Source organism: Arachis ipaensis, chromosome B06, assembly GCF_000816755.2.
Source record: "Arachis ipaensis cultivar K30076 chromosome B06, Araip1.1, whole genome shotgun sequence".
Taxonomy (NCBI): domain Eukaryota; kingdom Viridiplantae; phylum Streptophyta; class Magnoliopsida; order Fabales; family Fabaceae; genus Arachis; species Arachis ipaensis.
The window spans coordinates 128,655,130-128,673,482 of record NC_029790.2 but is presented as its reverse complement, the minus strand read 5'-3'; the positions used below and the strand labels follow the sequence as shown (position 1 = coordinate 128,673,482).

At 34.8% G+C, this 18,353-nt stretch overlaps 1 protein-coding gene across 2 annotated transcripts in view; it reads left to right on the top strand.

The window, feature by feature from the left end:
- LOC107605166 (fatty acyl-CoA reductase 3) overlaps nt 1-12,848 on the top strand; it is a 13,725-nt gene extending 877 nt beyond the window's left edge. Inside the window, exons 3-11 of one of the 2 annotated variants that reach the window (XR_002349418.1) lie at nt 20-225; nt 606-706; nt 1,956-2,136; nt 10,674-10,835; nt 11,032-11,113; nt 11,192-11,461; nt 11,563-11,690; nt 12,327-12,634; nt 12,814-12,848. Coding sequence is in view for 1 of the 2 variants with exons in the window: in XM_016306944.2 (XP_016162430.1) it covers nt 20-225; nt 606-706; nt 1,956-2,136; nt 10,674-10,835; nt 11,032-11,113; nt 11,192-11,461; nt 11,563-11,690; nt 12,327-12,480 (1,284 nt within the window). In the remaining variant the exon portion in view is untranslated. Of the gene's footprint in view, nt 1-19; nt 226-605; nt 707-1,955; nt 2,137-10,673; nt 10,836-11,031; nt 11,114-11,191; nt 11,462-11,562; nt 11,691-12,326; nt 12,717-12,813 lie in introns of those variants that run through there. The other variant, XM_016306944.2, reaches the window with a different exon arrangement.

The window sequence follows — 18,353 nt, the reverse complement described above, 5'->3', positions numbered from 1 at the left end:
GTTTACTTTTTGCTTGCAGATCTTAGGAAAGGACTTGTTTAATTTGCTAAAAGAAAATATGGGTACAAATTTTGAGCCCTTTATATCAGAAAAATTGAGACCGGTTCCTGGGGACATTTCTCGTGAGGACTTGGGTTTGAAGAATGATTTGATCCTAAAGGAAGAGATTTGCAATCAAGTAGATGTTATTGTTAATGCAGCTGCAACCACTAGGTTTGACGAAAGGTATATTTACACGAGATAAGATTATGGATAAATTACGATTTAGTTTTTAATATTTGGACTAAATTTTATTTTATTTTTTTAATATTTAAAATATTGTATTTTTGNNAAAGTTAGGATTTTATAATTTTTTTTTATCATACACACTCGTATCACACACATTAAAAATTCTTTACTGCTATAAGTCTACAATCCAGTTATTACTAGAAATTAAATCTTGGTAGGACTATTTATGAGGCAAACAAGTTTGCGACTAGTACACTGCCTCAGGCACGGATCTTATACTTTAATCACTGGTTTGGTTTTCTCCATTCTTTTGGAATACGTTCATTTAGTCACTTTCTATTATTTTTCATGATTTGCTCGCTTCCTTAAAAATGCAGATATGACATCGCGTTAGACCAAAATGTCTTCGGAGTCAAGCAGATCATAAACTTTGCCAAACAATGTAGCAAACTGAAAGTGCTGGTCCACCTGTCAACAGGTTAATGTATACTTTTTTTTCGCTCATAGTCGAATTCACCTAAATCGGGATGGCCTATGGCGGTTTATATCTAAATATTATAGAGCTGATAATAGGTAGAGTAGAATAGGGTAGGATTTGGAATTTACTTTAACTTTATTTATGGGTTGAAAATTTTTTTAAAATTCTACCATATTCTACCTGCGGGTTAAAAATCTCTCAACCCTAATTCTACCCGCACTCTAAAGTTCTAAATCCTATCATATCCGATCAGACTCGCAAAAAAATAAAAAATTTCAAGCAAATATAAAATTTAACCATTCCAAATTTTATACATATTAATAAAATAGAAAATAAAAAATTAAATTCAAATTAAAATTAAAAACAATAAAATCTTAAAAAAATTTAACATAAAATTACAAATAATATAATCATCAACTAGCTTAATAGTTATTTCAAGTTTTTATAAGAGAAAAATTGTGAGTTCAACACTCATTTTCTTCACTACATACATAACTTTTACATATATATTATATAATATATTAGAGATGTGGGTAAGGTAGGGTAGGATATACTCTGAACCCGTATCCTATCCTACCCACGAGTAAACTTGCACCGCACTCTATCATATCTGCAGCGAATCGAATAGACAACCCTATCTGAACAAGTTGGTCCAAATTGAATACCTGCAAATAGGTATATATTGCCAATCCTAATGTAACGATTTATATAAAATACTTACAGAACCTAAAATATAATCAATCTTCAATTATTGCATTTGTAATCTTAAATCTTCCTTTATTTAGTTATGCAATTTACCTTTAAACTTATATACCACATGTTATGTTATACATTACGGTTTGACAATAGTAATTGATTTTTAATCAATTTTTATAAACTTTAAAGACTTTTAACTTAAAAAGTTTGTGAAAATATCATTTTCAGAATTTAAATTAAAACAGAAAATGACATGTTATATGCATTAAAAAAAAAAAGAATTCAACACTTTAAAAACTGACATGCTATTATAGGTAAAAAATAAATCAATAGGTTTTGGGATTTTAATTTTTATAATCTTCAAAAAAAAGTTAATATAATTAGTAAGTTATTTTTTAAAATTTGAACCATTGACAATAAAATATAATAAACAAAAAACTATAATTTGTATAATTAATAAAAGTTACAACAATTTTTTTAATTTTAATATTTTTTTCTTTTATTATTTTCTTGATACGTGCCTTACATAACGATTGTGGCTCCTTAATCTCAGCTTATGTATGCGGTGAGAAAGGTGGACTCATATTAGAGAGCCCATATAACTTCAAAGATGTGCCTGGATTAGACATTGATGCTGAAAAGAGATTGGTGTGTGACAAATTAGATGAGCTACAGAAGCAAGGGGCCACACAGAAACAAATCACAGTAGCTATGAAGGACCTTGGTATTAGCAGGTTAGTCAAATCGACTCATTCTTAAGTGCTTTTAAAGTAAGGGTTTAGCTAGTTAATTTTTTTTTGGTGAATGAAATAAATTAAACAAAGAAAAACAAACCAAACAAAATAAGGAACTGTCTAAATAGAGAGACAGTCCCGTTTAAGACTACTCTTAAATTCCTCCCAAGGTAAAAGAAGCTCCACATGCGAAAGTTGTAACTTCATCGCCATCTTTGCCATAGTATCTGCCACCGTGTTTGCATCTCTCATAATCAAACGAAAGTCAACCCGCCAATTCCAATGCATGATATCTCTTATTTTGAGCACCAGTGGATCAATAAACTCAAAACCATCTTGAGTAACAAGATTAAATGCTTCCACAAGCCTCCTTAAGACACAACCAAGCCAAAAATTTATGCTTTTCCGGAACAAGCTGGCGCCAAAGCCAAATCCAATTCTCCCGCTCCTCCCAACCAAACAGCTGCTTACACAACCACAAGTAACCATTGCGAGAGTTATAGACTTTGGCAGCAGACCCACTCCAATACCAACCCACTTCCGGACCTGCTTGTTCATCTGGATTGTAAGAAAGAATATTATCTTTCAGATTTTGAGATAAAGGAGAATAAAGAGTATCCAAATGCCACCTACCAACCGACCAAATATCCTGTATCCAGAGATTCGAATCAGAAATGTGAACATAATCGATCTCATTAGATAACCGTCCTTCTTTCCTCCAGCTAGAAAACCAAAAATTCTGGTTCAAATCTCCAATACACTAAGCAAACCCATCCTTTAACACTTCCCAAGCCTTGCAAAGACACCTCCAAATGGGAGATTCCTTGTTCTTAGGATAACTAAAATAGTCATATAGAGATGATCGGTATTTGGCATCCAACAATTGGACCCATAGCTTGTTTGGCTGCTGGAAGAAAGTCCAAACTAGCTTCCCAAGAAGAGCAATATTTACACAATAAGGATCTCTAATCCCTAAACCTCCATATTTTTTTGGAGTAACCAGTACCTTCCAACTAACAAGATTCAATCCTCTTCCATCAACTTGTCCTTTCCAAAGAAAATTCTTCATCATAGACTCCAATTTACTAATGATTCCTTTGGGAAAAATAGAGACTTGCATCTAGTACATGGGAATAGCAGCGACAACAGAATTAACCAAGCAAAGTCTACCAGCCCGATTGAGTAAACTTCCTTTCCAGCTTGTTAGCCTACTCCGAATCTTATCCAGGACACCATTGAAAGCTGAACGAGTCACCCTAGAATGGCTAAGGATAACTCCAAGATACCTGCCCAAGTCCTGGACAAATCTGATAGAGAATACCCCAGTAAAAACCTCTTTCCTTGTTGCAGAGATTTAAAAGTCTCCATTTGGATCCAAATATAGGAATTACTAAAGCCGTATAAAACAAAATAAACAGATGAAAATTAGGGAATTCTTTTGGGCTATTTTTGTTTTTGAGAAGATGATAAAATAAGATATTGAGGATAAGATATAACGGAAAGAGATACAGAATTTAGTGTTCTTGTATTCTGTTTGGTGATAAAGTAGAACAAATTATGAAAATTTAATTTATTGTCTTTTTTTTATTCAAAAAATTTGAGAAAAAATATAATAATAAAATATATAATTATAAAAAATTAACAAAAATAATTAAAAAATAATAAATAAGTTGTATCTTTTATTAGTGTTTCTGTGTTCTTTCTGTCAAAATAGACACAAAAATATCTTAATTTAATGTTTCTGAACACAATGTCTCTGGTCATGTCTCATCTATTAAATATGATTTTGTGTCTCTGTGTCCATGTCTCAATGTTCCGTTCCTATAAACAAACAGAGCTTTGAGGATGTCTTGGATGTTGATCTCTTTCATATGAAAGGTAGAGTCCAAATTAATCTCAACATTACTAAACCATTTAAGAGAACGCTTAAGATTGCTTATCCCAACAAAAAGGTGCTGGAAGTCGTCTCACTTAAATACAAAAGAATTGGTAACTTTTGTAACTATTGTGGATACATAGACTATGAAACATGAGGGTGCACCATTCAGATTGAAGATTCAATTCGAGGAGAAGTTAAAGAAGAAAAATGAGTTGATTGGCTAAAATTTGACCAAAGATGAAAAAGAGAAACAGCAATGAAAGATAACAGGAACCAAAATAGAGGTACGAGAGAATAAAGTAGACATTCTAGGCCACATCAACCGATTCTAGTAAAACTCATTAACAATCTAATCTTTTAATGAAGTCTAAACGAAGAAGAACCTATGGAGGTGGGGATAAGAAGATAGAGAGCATCACTAATTCACAATCACTTGTTCTTGTTAAAGAATCTACATGTTACAACCGAAATTTTGGATATCCAATGATAAAATACAGGGAGAAAGAGGAAGCATAGAAGACCTACCAACAGATTTTGTTTTTGGTGCAATAAATCAACAAACAGAACAACAGTTGAATAAGAAATCTGCTATAAAATAATTGGCTAGAAGAAGCTTTATTAAGGTGACAAGTGCTAAAAGATCACAAAAACCCAGAATCCAAGCAATCATAAGAAACAATGCTCAGACAAAGAGGAGAATCTAATAGAGGGAGAGGATGCCACCTCACAAATAACACCTAAGTGTCCATAAAGATGATGATGTGGAACTGTCGAAGTTTGGAGAATCTTCTAATAGTTCACATGTACATCATGAAAAGGATTTGTAAATTCCATTCTCCTGACATAATGTTTTTATGTGAAACAAAAAAATATTTTTTTGATAGTTAAAAAGCATTGTGGTAAGGCTGATTTTAGGCAAAGTTATTGTGTGGAGCCGTGGGGCACAACATAAGGTCTCGTTCTTGCTTGGAAAGACAATGTGGAAGTAACTATTTTGCTTTTAAAAGACTACTTAATTTTTTTATTTGGGCTGATCAAATTTTACAAAAAAATTGAAAAGTTGTAACAGTACATTTGCACTCCAAGAAAAATACAAGAGTTGAACAATTCAAAAAAATATTAGAATTAAAGGGAGATACAGATGACCTTTTTTTAGCAATTGGTTATTTTAATGCAATCTCAGATTTTCATGCGAAAGAGGGAGGGAGAATGAAATCGACTTTTTCCATTGACTCTTTCAATAGCTTCATTAATGAATGAGAAATGATTGACTTGGGATATGCAGAGAGGAAATTCAAGTGTAACAATAAGAAATTTGGGGATCATCTTATTTATGAAAGATTGGATAGAGGTTTGGGATCACTTTTTCTATGAATCAGCTACTTAAGAGCTTCCATTCTTCACTTGAAAAATATAGGCTTAGATCACATCCCACTGATGCTAGTCTCTGATAGTGAGGTGAGAAGAGCAAAAAGAAAATTTCTGTTCCAAGAACGATGGTGTGAAAGCAAAAAAGTGGCAAATATTGTAAAAGAAGCATGGTTAACTATAATAGAAGGGTCTCCAATGTTTAAACTGCATTACAAACTAAAAAGATATAGACATATGTTGGTGGATTAGCAAAAATTCAGCCTAAATAATTCCCAAAAACTCATAATAGAGTTAAAGAAAAATTTTGAGATAACAAAAGGAGAAGGAGTAAGGGCAGATAGACAGAGATATTTGGAGCTAGAAGGAGAATTGACTAAGACCTACGTGATGGAAGAAATGTACTGGAGGGAGAAATCAATTAGAGTCTAATGGCTAAGATGGGGTGACAAAAATACGAATTTCTTCCATACAAAATTCTAATAGAAGAAGGAACAACCGAATCGACAAATTACAAGACAACCAAGGACATTACGAATCATAGCTGGAGAAAATAGCTTAGATAGCCTAGGAGTATCTTGAGAATCTCTTCACAGCCTCAAACCTGAGAGATGCTAATATCAAACTTCAATCTATGAGAAAAAAGGCAGAAGAGGACACCAATAGAAAACTAACAAGGAGAGTATCGGATAAAGAGATCAAGACAACCACTTTTTCAAACATTCTCTTCTCTGCATAAGGTGAAGACGGTTTCACAACCAAATTCTTCCAGCACTTTTGGGAGATCATAAAAAAAGATGTGATTGATGTAATCACAAGTTTTTTCGCAGGAAAAAAAATGTTGACAGCCACAAACCACACCTAAATATGTCTAATTCCTAAGACACAAAATGCAGAAAACACGACACAAATATGGCTGATTAGCCTGAGCTGTGTGTTCTACAAAATCATCTCCAAAATTTTAATTCACCAGATGCAAGGGGTCCTCTAGAATCATTAGTGACAATCAGAGTACATTTCAGCGACAATGTTCTCATAGCTCATAAGTTTATGCACTGTTTAAAGAACAAGTGCCATGGTGAATATGAAATTGCGGTTAAGCTAGATATAAGCAAGTCATATGATAAAGTGGAATGGTACTTTGTCTGGGACCTTATGAAAAGACTTGGGTTTTGCGATAAATAGATTGGTTGGATGAAGGAATGTGTTACTATGGTATCCTACTCTATTATTGTGGAAGGTCAATCCTATGGTTTATTTAAACTATTCGGGGGTTTGCATCAAGACGACTCTCTCTCCCTCTATCTTTTCCTAATTTGTGCAAAAAGGTTATCTCTTCTGCTCCATAGAGGAGAGCAAAGACAAAAGATATCTAGTGTAAGACTTAATTCTAAATATCCTAAAATCAACCACCTATTCTTTGCAGATGATTCGATTGACAACTAGTGAATTTAAACAAATCCTTCACTTTCTTTAGTTTAAACATTCCAACTTAGACCTGAGATTCACTAGCACATGCATACTCTATAAATTCTTCATACGTGTAATCAAAACAAGTATGTAGGCCTGTTAGTCGTGGTACACAGATCCAACAAATGTACGTTTTCATACATTAAGGATAAGGTGGAAAAGAGGTTGATTGCAATCTTGAAAAAGATCTTTACTATTAATGATCATAAGGGAGGGGTTAATAAAGATAGTTGCGATAACTATCTCAATCTACACGTTGAACTGTTTTAGATTTTCCGACACAATGATTGAAGAGCTGTAAAGGAAAATCATGGAATTTGATGGGGACAGCGAGGCGAGGAAAGAAAGCAAAGGTGGATAAGATAGGACATAGTTTGCAGAAACAAGAAGATAGGAGGAATAAACCTTAAAGATTTAAAGACCTTCAACCTAGCTATGCTAGCTAAGCAAGGTTGAAAATTATTAACAAATTATCTTAATTTTCTAGTGAACAAGATATACAAAAGCAAGTACTATAGATTATCTCCAAATTTATACCCACGTTGGTCTCTCCCATAATATTTAACCCTAAATCCCCAAATTTTCATAAAGTTTATCTCTTCTTCTTGTTCATCTCTCTCTTCTCATTCTTCTGTCGGGGGCTCTTGCTCATGTCGATGATGGGTGGTGGTAGCACTGCAGGTGGAAGCTCTATTCGTTCTCCATCTAGCTGGAACCAGACGAGAACGCCAAGCAAGAGCAGAATAAAGTAACCAAGTTGCAAGGCCGAGAACTTCAGACCAAGTAGAGAAACTGTGCCGGACCAAGTAACTACATGAACTAACCTTAATTTGGTTCAAGGCCGAGAACTTCAGATCAGCCATATCCAAAACCTTTACACATGTGGTAATAGGTTGCCCATGTTTCTTTGATAAATAAGGCTACAGACAAATATGGGTAAAAACTCAGAATGAAATAGCAGAAGCTAAACTACCAAATTAATCTTAGAAGAATCCAAAGAATAATACTCAATATTCATTGATCTGAATGTGAGACTGAACATAATAATGAACCTGCGGATCATACAAGATTAGGATATACAGTTAGAAGTCAAATAGTACCCCCAACAAATCAATGTTTCTCTTCTTTTCTCTAATAAATTGAACTTACAGATGCTTTGTCAAATGTGCTAATTCCAACACCAATTACAAAGACAGGAAGACCCTGGAATTGATCACAGAGAAAGAGAGAAGGGAAAAAAGAAATAGAAGAGATAAGGCAATTATATAAATTTGATTTAAGACAATACAATGTGTGCTGAACTACATATATAGCATAACTTGCACATGTTGACAAAAGAATACATCAGAAGTGACCAAGATGACATGGGATACCAACAAAAAAAAAGATTATGTTTAAGAATGAGCACCTCTCTTGAGTAACCTGACAATCCTATTAGTTGTGAATCGCGAATTGATTTGTATAAATCAGGCGGGACTATTGGTTTCTGAAAATGAAACATCATCGAGAATAACCAAGTAAAAACTCAGCCATTTGTCAACAAGGTCTTGCTAAGTAAATAAAGGAGATTTCTAAACAACATAACAATTGGCTTAAGTATGTCTTACCATTTTATGAGCCTTGGAAGCATTCCACTATCTTGCTTTCAAAAATCGTACTAAGGTTTCGGTCATATATCCTTAATGAACATTCTGCATATCACCCAGGATTAAATTCCAAAAGGGAAACATTTAGGTGCACTTTATGAAATTTGCATCCATCCAAGAAAAGAAGAAACTATTAATATAACTATGAATAAATAAATCCTTCAAGCAAATTAATAAATAGTGTTAAAGATATATAGTGCTACATTGATTGAAACTTCAAAACTTGAAAATCATATCTCAATTTATCCCTTTCCTACTAAATCAATACAAATTATAAATCCCACCAAAAAGCATGCAAGAAAATAGCTGCACTAATTAGTTAACAACATGAATGAAACATTCAAAATTACTTTAACCATTATGACTCCAAATGACCACACTAGACACAATCCACCGAAAAAGAACTAATAGAGAATAATTTACACATCCACACTACAGAGAGATCAAAATCAGCACATGTTAAAAACAAGTAAAAACTATACCAGATAATAAAAAGGGGCAATTTAAAATAAATAATTCAAAATTTTGAAATCAGAGCAGAATGAATATCTAGAAACAATAGATAAAGAAAGATAAAAAATGGGTTACCTGAAAGGTTCTCTTCCATGTCTCTTCAACTAAGCATAATTACAAAAGAGAAAAGAAACATTTTTTTAACATGAGCATAAAAAAAGGGAAAGGGGAAGTGAGAAATCCACATGATAAAAAAAAACAAGAATTAAGAGAGATGAAAAAGGTGAGACCTTGATCCATGAGAGATTTGAGGTTGTTGAGGGCATTCAGGGAAACATCTCCCATCCTGACAAAACGAGTAAACCTCAACCACATTTACAACTTGCATATCATGAAGAACCAACACTGTATTAAAAATACAAGGTAAAAAAAAAGGTTACCTTGAGTCTGATCACAATGCCGGAATCTCGTGCTTCTAGTAGAGGAGGTGAACAACAAAAAGAGTCTTCAGTCGGATTACTTCTTCTGTCAACTTTTTCAACACAGCAAATAGAACTCTACGATAACGCCATTAATGAAGAGACGAAGATAAAGTGAGAAGGTAGAAGAAGAAGAGACGAGTGAAGTGTTTGTATTGGAGACAAAACTGTTTCTCATGCTAAATAACATCTAAATGGCGTCGTTATTTACACTTAAGGGCGCTAAACTAAAACAACGTTTTGGAGCCCTCCAGCGTGACAAAACGTCACCACGTAAGTACTCCGGTAATGATTCATTACTAAAAATATACCCAAAGAACACTATAAATACTCAAAATTCTATCTGACTACAATAAAAAAATCAGAATCTTAAGAACTACGTTGAATATTCACATGAATTTTAACTACTATAAAAATTTACTCCCCATCGCACTTAAGAATTTTTCGGTCAAAACTCATCAAAATCTCCCCGTCGCTATGCATAGCATTAATTACGTGGTATTCCTTCCATTTCAAATTTTAGTTTGGTACTTTGTTTCCTTTTTTTAACTTTAGTTTAAAGTAGGAATGAAAATGCAACGGATGGAGCGAGTTTTTGGCTTTTTGCTACACATATTTCTAAATTATTTGCTCTAGGTATGTACATAGGTCTGACAAAGTTAGACTTATTAAATATATTTAAATTTAATTTTAATATTTTATTAAGTCTATTTTTAATACTTATATCCTAAAAATTGAGTAATTCAAATTGACCTGACATATAATTAATGTCTTGAAAATTACATATAATATAGTAATTAAAATATTATATAATATTTATATCAAACTAAATCATCATAAAGAAAAATAACAACATCATATAATTAATAATTTATTGTGCATTTATTTGTTTGCTTGTTTGTCCTTTTTCTCTGTTTTTCCAACAAATATGTAGGCAATAACATACCGAAATTCTTTTTCTTCGATCACTTTCACTTTAATCTTCAGTTCCCATTGTCTAGACCCACATTTTATTTACAAATAATCTTTTAACATAAGGGTAATTTTGAAAGAAAAATTACAAAAAAAAAATCCTGTTTTAAACTTCATTTGACAATTTTAAATGTGAAAGTGTATATATTAAAAGCTTAAGATCTAAAATAAAATAAAGAAAAAAGTTCTTTGCATTTTTTCTATTTATATAATTTTTTTTTTAAATTTTACTAGAATTTGTAATAATAATAATTGATGATTGATGATTAGGGCAAAGGTGTATGGGTGGCCGAATCCATATGTATTTACAAAGGCAATAGGAGAGATGCTTGTAGAACAAATGAAAGGAAATTTATCCGTTGTCATTATGCGTCCTGCCATCGTTACAAGTACAATCAAAGAACCTTTTCCGGGATGGGTTGAAGGTGTAAGGTAACTCATTCATTTTGCATACAGCCACATATAATACTAAAAATGTTATCTGCATACTAAAATTAATCGTATTATATATTTATATATTAATATATGTATAATTTAACTTATTTTTAATGTGTATTTTATATTTCAATTTGTATAAATAAGGATGAGTATAAGCAATTACCTCAAATAATTATGCTTCTTGTTGCAGAACCATTGATAGTTTAGCTGTTGCTTATGGAAAGGGAAACTTAACATGCTTTCTTGGAAATATCAATGGAGTTGTAGATGTGGTCAGTTATTAGGATGAAAGTTGTTAATTTTATTTATTTATTTATTTATTCGAAATTGATGAGCTGTCCTGCAAGCAGATTCCAGGAGACATTGTGGTGAATGCAATATTAGTAGCAATGGTGGCTCATGCAGATCATCCAAGTGAGAATGCCATATATCATTTGTGTTCCTCACTTGGAAATCCCATTAGATATATCAATCTCCAAGACTATGCAATCAGGTACTTTACATCAAAACCTTGGATAAACAAAGATGGAAAACCTATCAAGGTTGCCAAAGTTACCGTCTTTACCAACATGGAAAGCTTCCGGAGATATCTCTTCATTCACTACCTCATTTGGTTGAAGGTCATCCTCACATCACTCTCTACTTTATTCTATTAAATACTTATGTGATAAGCTAAACATAAAATATGGGCAAAAACTTATTTCAAACTTAACTGTAATAGGGGCTTGAACTAGCCAATTTAGCATTTTGCAAGTATTTTGAGACAACGTATCAAGAGATGAATAAGAAGATCCAAACTGTGATGCGGTTGGTGGAGCTTTATAGGCCATACTTGTTCTTCAATGGCATGTAAGTTATTAGTGTGTTTTATTGCTTCATGCTACTTAGTTCAATGCATGCACATTTCATTTTACTCTTTAGCCAACAATGCTAGGAACCAAGAGGGTACCAGTAAAAAATCAGCCAAAAACCAACCAAATGCATTTGAATGAATCCAAAATCTTTACGTGGATGGTGCTTATGCTAAGCATTAGGATGTTTCTTTTCTTTGTAAATTAGATGGTTTTGAATCTATTTTCTGATTTATCATATTTTAGGCATTTGGAGAAAGAAGAAGGGTGAAGAGATGGAAACTAATTGAATCAGTTTCCATGATTTACGTGGTGAAATATTTAATAACTAATATTTTAAATCATAAATAAATAAAACTAATTACTATATTTATAATTAATTAAGTTGTTCCATTTTTTGTTGATTTGAAGTTGGTTCATATACTTTTCCCTCTTCAGCTGATTAGTAGTTAGAAATTTATTAGAACGTTGCTCATGAAAGCATCATTATTAATAACTAAACAATTTTTGAGATTATCTAATTGTTTATCAATTTTCACCCATATATATGAGTAGTAAAGTTTATTATTAAAGTTGTATTGCTTAGTTAAGAAGTTTAAGCTGGACAAAGAATAAATAATGTTATGGCACACAGATTTGATGATATGAACACTGAGAAATTGCGATTGGCAGCAAGACAAGGAGGGACAGAGACAGATTTGTTTTACTTTGATCCTAAAGTGATTGATTGGGATGATTACGCTATGAACAGTCATCTCCCAGGCATTGTCAAGTATATTTTCAAGTGATGATTCCCTATCTAATATGTACTACTATGCTCTAAATTCAAGTGATAAACTATAATATATCATGTAGTTTAACTGTTTAAGTGTAATGGACTAACGGGTATAAGCTAGCTGACAAAATAAATTTGAAAACTTTGATCTAGTGTATTAATATTAGGCCAAGAGGAGTGCTACGGGATCAGCAATTTTTATGATTTATAGCCATCAAATAGTCATCAATGATGATTTTAATGATGTGAGATTGGTGTGAGATTTCATCTAATGACTCACCTTTCTTTGCTGGTTACATGCTAGCCAGAATTAAAAAAAGTTGCTGGCCCCTAGACTTTTCCATAGGGCAAATATATATGACTATGTTAACACTACTATTCTAGACATCATTTATTAGGCCAAATATTGTATCATTATGTATGGACTAGTGTATTAGTAATATCTAGGGATCTAACTCTTGTTTAACCAACAATTAATTAGCCTACAAAATAGCAGGTGAATAAATATTAAAGAGGAAAGAGAAATTTAAAGAAACAGAAGAATATTGGATTTTTTGGATTAAAAAAAAAGTTAATGATTAAATTAGTTTCTAAAAAATGAATTATTTTTTAAATTTGTTCTTAAAATAAAAGATTTTATCAATTAAATTAGACATTCAAAAATTATAAATTAATTACGTTTATCCTTTCATCATTTCATTAATAAGTTTATTAACTATTAATGATGTGAAACTTTGACTAACACTATACATAATAATTAACACGTATATATGTATAAAAATTTATCAATTTAATCTTTAAAAATTAAGATTTATATAATTGAAAAAAAAAGAATTAAATTAATAAATTTTTATAAACATATCAGCGTTTAATTAGATATGTCAATATCATGTATGTTGTCCGACATCATCAATTATTAATAAAGTGATGGAAAAATTAAATGTGATTAATTTGTAATTATAAAAGACTAATTTAATTGATAATTTGTTTAGGAACAAAATTAAATAACGATTCGTTTTACAAGGAATAATTTAACCTGTTAGAAAAAGCTGGTTTTTGTTCAAGGTCAGGATTTACCCGAACAGTTTATTGATAATGGTAGGGAACCTCTACTACCGTGGATATATATGGTCGGCAAGTTTTAAAACGACGTGAAAGTGGTACTTATAAAGACATTTTTGTTAGAGAATTATTAGCATGAGACGAATTAGTATCGTCTATATTTATATAGTATATCTGTATATTAATTGTAGGATTCTATACCTTTATTATTCTGATTCATTTAGCACCTATAAATACCCCTTATATATTGTACCTTCCAACATACTGAATAATACACTCTTCAAATTACTCTCTCAGTCTCTTGTTTCTAACATGGTATCAAGAGCCTAAAAGTGTTTTTTTTTCCAATGAACATTTGTTCATAGCATCCTTATTTTTCTCTTCCGACAGTGCTTCTTTGTTCTGGTTTTTCGTTCTGTTTCCGACGCTTTGGTTCGTCACCTCCGCTATCATTGTGTTCGTCTCTCCGTCAAGATTTCAACGCCATCAGAATCATCGCCTGAGTCCATCGGACGCGCCGTCACGCACCGCCGGAACCTCCCTGCCCACCTTCATTCTTCCTCAACCCAGATGCTTCAGTAGCCATTGGATCTTGCTGCTGATCAGACGATCCTGGAGCGCCCACGTGTCACGCCGCCAGCTTCTCCTGCGACCCGCGCACCCGCGATTGACCCGACCCGTCCCACTGGCTGACCTTTTCCTGCGACCTGCGCACCCGCGATTGACCCGACCCGGCCAGCTGGTTGACCCGCTCGCCACCTCACCGCCAGCCTGTCCTCTCCGTCCTCTCACGGGCTGCCACGTGTCACCGTTCTGCTGACGTGGCACTGACGTCCCTGCTGACGTGGCGTTGATGTGGCATACAAGCGGGACCCTCCCTAAGATTTTTTGGTGAGCTCTTTCCGATTCTGCACTCCGATTTCTCATTTTCTGCTCTGAAATTGCCGTTTTCTCTCCTCTCTTTGATCTTTGTGACCACTATCATGGAAAAGCCAGATGTTTTTGCTGTCACCGACAGAAAGGATAAATTCTGTCGAAACTGTAACCATTCTGGGCACCTCTTCCCCGACTGTCCTTCTGTTGAATGTCGCACATGCCACCAGACAGGTCATATTAGCTACCATTGTCCACAGCTGTTCTGCCGTTACTGCAAGCTCTCGGGACATTTAATTACTGCCTGTCCTACTCGTCCACCACGTCCTGATCCACTCAACTCGTCTCCTGTTTCTCTATCTGATATTGCATCTCTCCTTCAGCGTCTTCTCTCTGTTTCTAGTAATACCCCTGCCTCTTTATCGACCCCTCCAGGTAATTCTAAATGGTACTTTGACTCGGGTTGCTTTAATCACATGTCTCCATTGCGTAATATTTTCTCGTCCATGTCTACCACCACAAATGGACCTTCTGTCAATACTACAAATGGCTCCCTCTTGCACGCAACACACAATGGTTCTATATCCCAGTCAACTCTTAATCTTCCTGATACTTATTATATTCCCAAATTAAACTTCAATCTTATTTCTGTTGGTCAACTTGTTGATCTGGGTTTTGAAGTCACTTTTTCCGTTTCTGATTGTCGTGTACAGGATCCTCAGACGGGACAAATCATCGGGACTGGACGTAAGGTCGGACGGTTGTTTGAACTCGAGAATCTTCATATTCCTCCTGTACCAAATCTCTGTGCTGCTTCTTCTCCCTCTACCCTTCACTTATGGCATCAACGTCTTGCCCACACCTCCTTAGGAAAACTGTGTCCTCTTGTGTCTCAGGGTGTTTTAGGTCAGGTTCCAAATGAATCTTTTGATTACATTTCTTGCCAAACTGCCAAACAACCTGCTTTATCTTTTTACAATAATTCATCTCTTGCTTGCTCTCCTTTTGATCTCATTCACTCTGATGTTTGGGGCCCCGCTCCCACTGCCTCTATGGGCGGAACTCGATACTTTGTCGTTTTCATTGATGATTATTCCCGTTTTACTTGGGTTTATTTGATGACTAATCGCCATGAGTTACCTCAGATCTATATCAACTTTGCTACTATAATTAAAACTCAGTTTTCCAAGGTCATTAAAGTTTTTCGACGTGATAATGCTATGGAATACCGTGATTCCAAACTCTTAGCCTTTCTTGCAGAACAGGGTACTTTGTCTGAGTTTTTTTGTCCTGGTATGTCTCAACAAAATGGTAGAGCTGAACGCAAACACCGTCACATTCTTGACTCCGTCCGTGCAATGCTCCTTTCTTCTTCGTGTCCTGAGCGTACTTGGGGTGAAGCTGTTCTTACTGTTGTTCATGTTATCAATAGACTCCCTTCTTCTGTTCTTGGTAATGTTACTCCCTTTGAGCGTCTCTATCATACCCCCCAGATTATAGTTCTCTTCGAGTTTTTAGTTGTGTATGCTTTGTTCTTCTTCAGCCTCATGAACATAGTAAATTTGAACCTCGGGCTCGTATGTGTTGTTTCCTTGGTTATGGCACTGAACACAAGGGTTATCGTTGTTGGGATCCTCTCTCTAAACGTATTCGTATATCTCGTCATGTTGTCTTCTGGGAGCACCACATGTTTTCTCGGTTCTCATCCTTTGAGTCTATTCCTACTACTCAGTCACCTTTGTTTACTAACCCCAATGTTGATCTTTTTCCTAGTGATGATTCTCCATATTCTATCTCGAGTGACCCTCCACAGTCTCATGTTCTTCCGCCTTTTCCATCTCCCGATGATTCCAGACCGGACGATGATCCTGCTCCTACCGTCATGCCTCCTCCTCCTGCTCGTTCTTCTAGGGTAAGGAATCCACCTCCTCATCTTATTGATTATCATTGCTTTTCTACTATCATTCATCAACATGAACCTAAGTCATTCAGAGAAGCCTCTTCAAACCCGAATTGGCAACAAGCAATGCAGGAAGAAATACAGGCACTTGAAAAAGCACACACTTGGGATTTGGTTGATCCTCCTTCTGATCAGGAAGTTGTGGGCAGTAGATGGGTATACAAGATCAAGACTCACTCTGATGGCTCTATTGACCTTTATAAGGCCCGCTTGGTTGCTCAAGATTGTACGCAAGAGTATGGTATTGATTATGAAGAGACTTTTGCTCCTGTCGCTCATCTTACGTCTGTGAAAGCTCTTCTTGCCATTGCCGCGGTTAAAAAATGGTCTCTCAGTCAGATGGATGTGAAGAATGCATTTCTTAATGGGAATTTGAAAAAAAAAGTCTATATGAAACCACCTCCGGGATATCCTTGTCCTTCTAATAAGGTTTGTCTCCTTCGCAAGGCACTTTATGGACTTAAGCAAGCTCCTCATGAATGGTTTGACAAGTTCAGTACTACCATATGCAGTCTTGGTTTTACTTCTAGCCCTCATGAGAATGCCCTCTTCATTCGTAAAAGCGAACGTGGAGTTGTTCTTCTACTTTTGTATGTTAATGATATGATCATTACTGGGGATGATGTTGATGGTATCTCTAATCTCAAGGCCTCACTTCACCATACCTTTGAGATGAAAGATCTTGGTTCTCTCAGCTATTTTCTTGGTCTCGAGGTCATCTCCACCGATGATGGCATCTATCTCTCTCAGGCTAAGTATGCTTCAAATCTTCTTGCTCGCGCTGGGATTACAGATAGTCGCACTGAGTCTACTCCTCTTGAGCTTAATGTTCGATTTACCCCTATGGATGGCACTGTTTTGGATAATCCGACTCTCTATCGACAGTTAGTTGGTGGTCTCGTCTACTTGACTGTCACCCGGCCAGACATCGCCTATCCAGTTCATGTACTTAGCCAGTTCTTGTCAGCTCCTCGTACTACTCACTATGCGGCGGTTCTTCGCATTCTTCGCTACATCAAAGGCACTCTATTTCATGGCCTTTATTTTTCTGCCCATTCCTCTTTGTCTCTTCAGGCTTACTCCGATGCTGATTGGGCTGATGATCCCACTGATTGTCGTTCTACTACTAGTTACTGTTTGTTTCTTGGCGACGCTCTCATTTCTTGGCGTGCTAAGAAGCAAACGTTCACTTCTCAGTCAAGTACAGAAGCTGAGTATCGTGCCCTCGCTGACACCACTGCTGAAGTTATCTCGGTTCGTTGGCTTCTCAAAGATCTGGGTGCTCCTCAGTCGTCCCCTACTGATGTTTTTTGTGATAACTGCAGTGCTATTCAGATTGCCCATAATGATGTGTTTCATGAACGCACCAAACATATTGAGATTGATTGTCACTTTGTTCGGCAACATATCCTTATTGATGCTGTTCGTCTCATTGCTGTTAGAACACTATATCAAACTGTTGATATCTTCACGAAAGCTCATCACCCGACTCGTTTCCGGACTTTGTTATCCAAACTCAAGTTGGTATCCTTAACTCCCACTTGAGTTTGAGGGGGGATGCATGTTAGAGAATCATTAGTATCAATTTAGACCAATTAGTATCGTCTATATTTATATAGTATATCTGTATATTAATTGTAGGATTCTATGCCTTTATTATTCTGATTCATTTAACACCTATAAATACCCCTTGTATATTGTACCTTTCAACATACTAAATAATACACTCTTCAGATTACTTTCTCAGTCTCTTGTTTCTAACAATTTCGACACACAAGTAAAAAAGTAATTGAGATAGAAAATTAGAATTCTTGAATAAAAGTAATCATATTCGGAGAAGTGCGGATCTCCCTTTTTATGGAGTTGTTAGCCTTATCTTTTTGGCTAAACTCGTAAGTCATGCCCGGAATAATTTTCAATTTTTTTTAATACTAAATATAAAATTAGTAAAGATGATATGTGCCTTATACTCTAATTAAAAAGTCTTATTT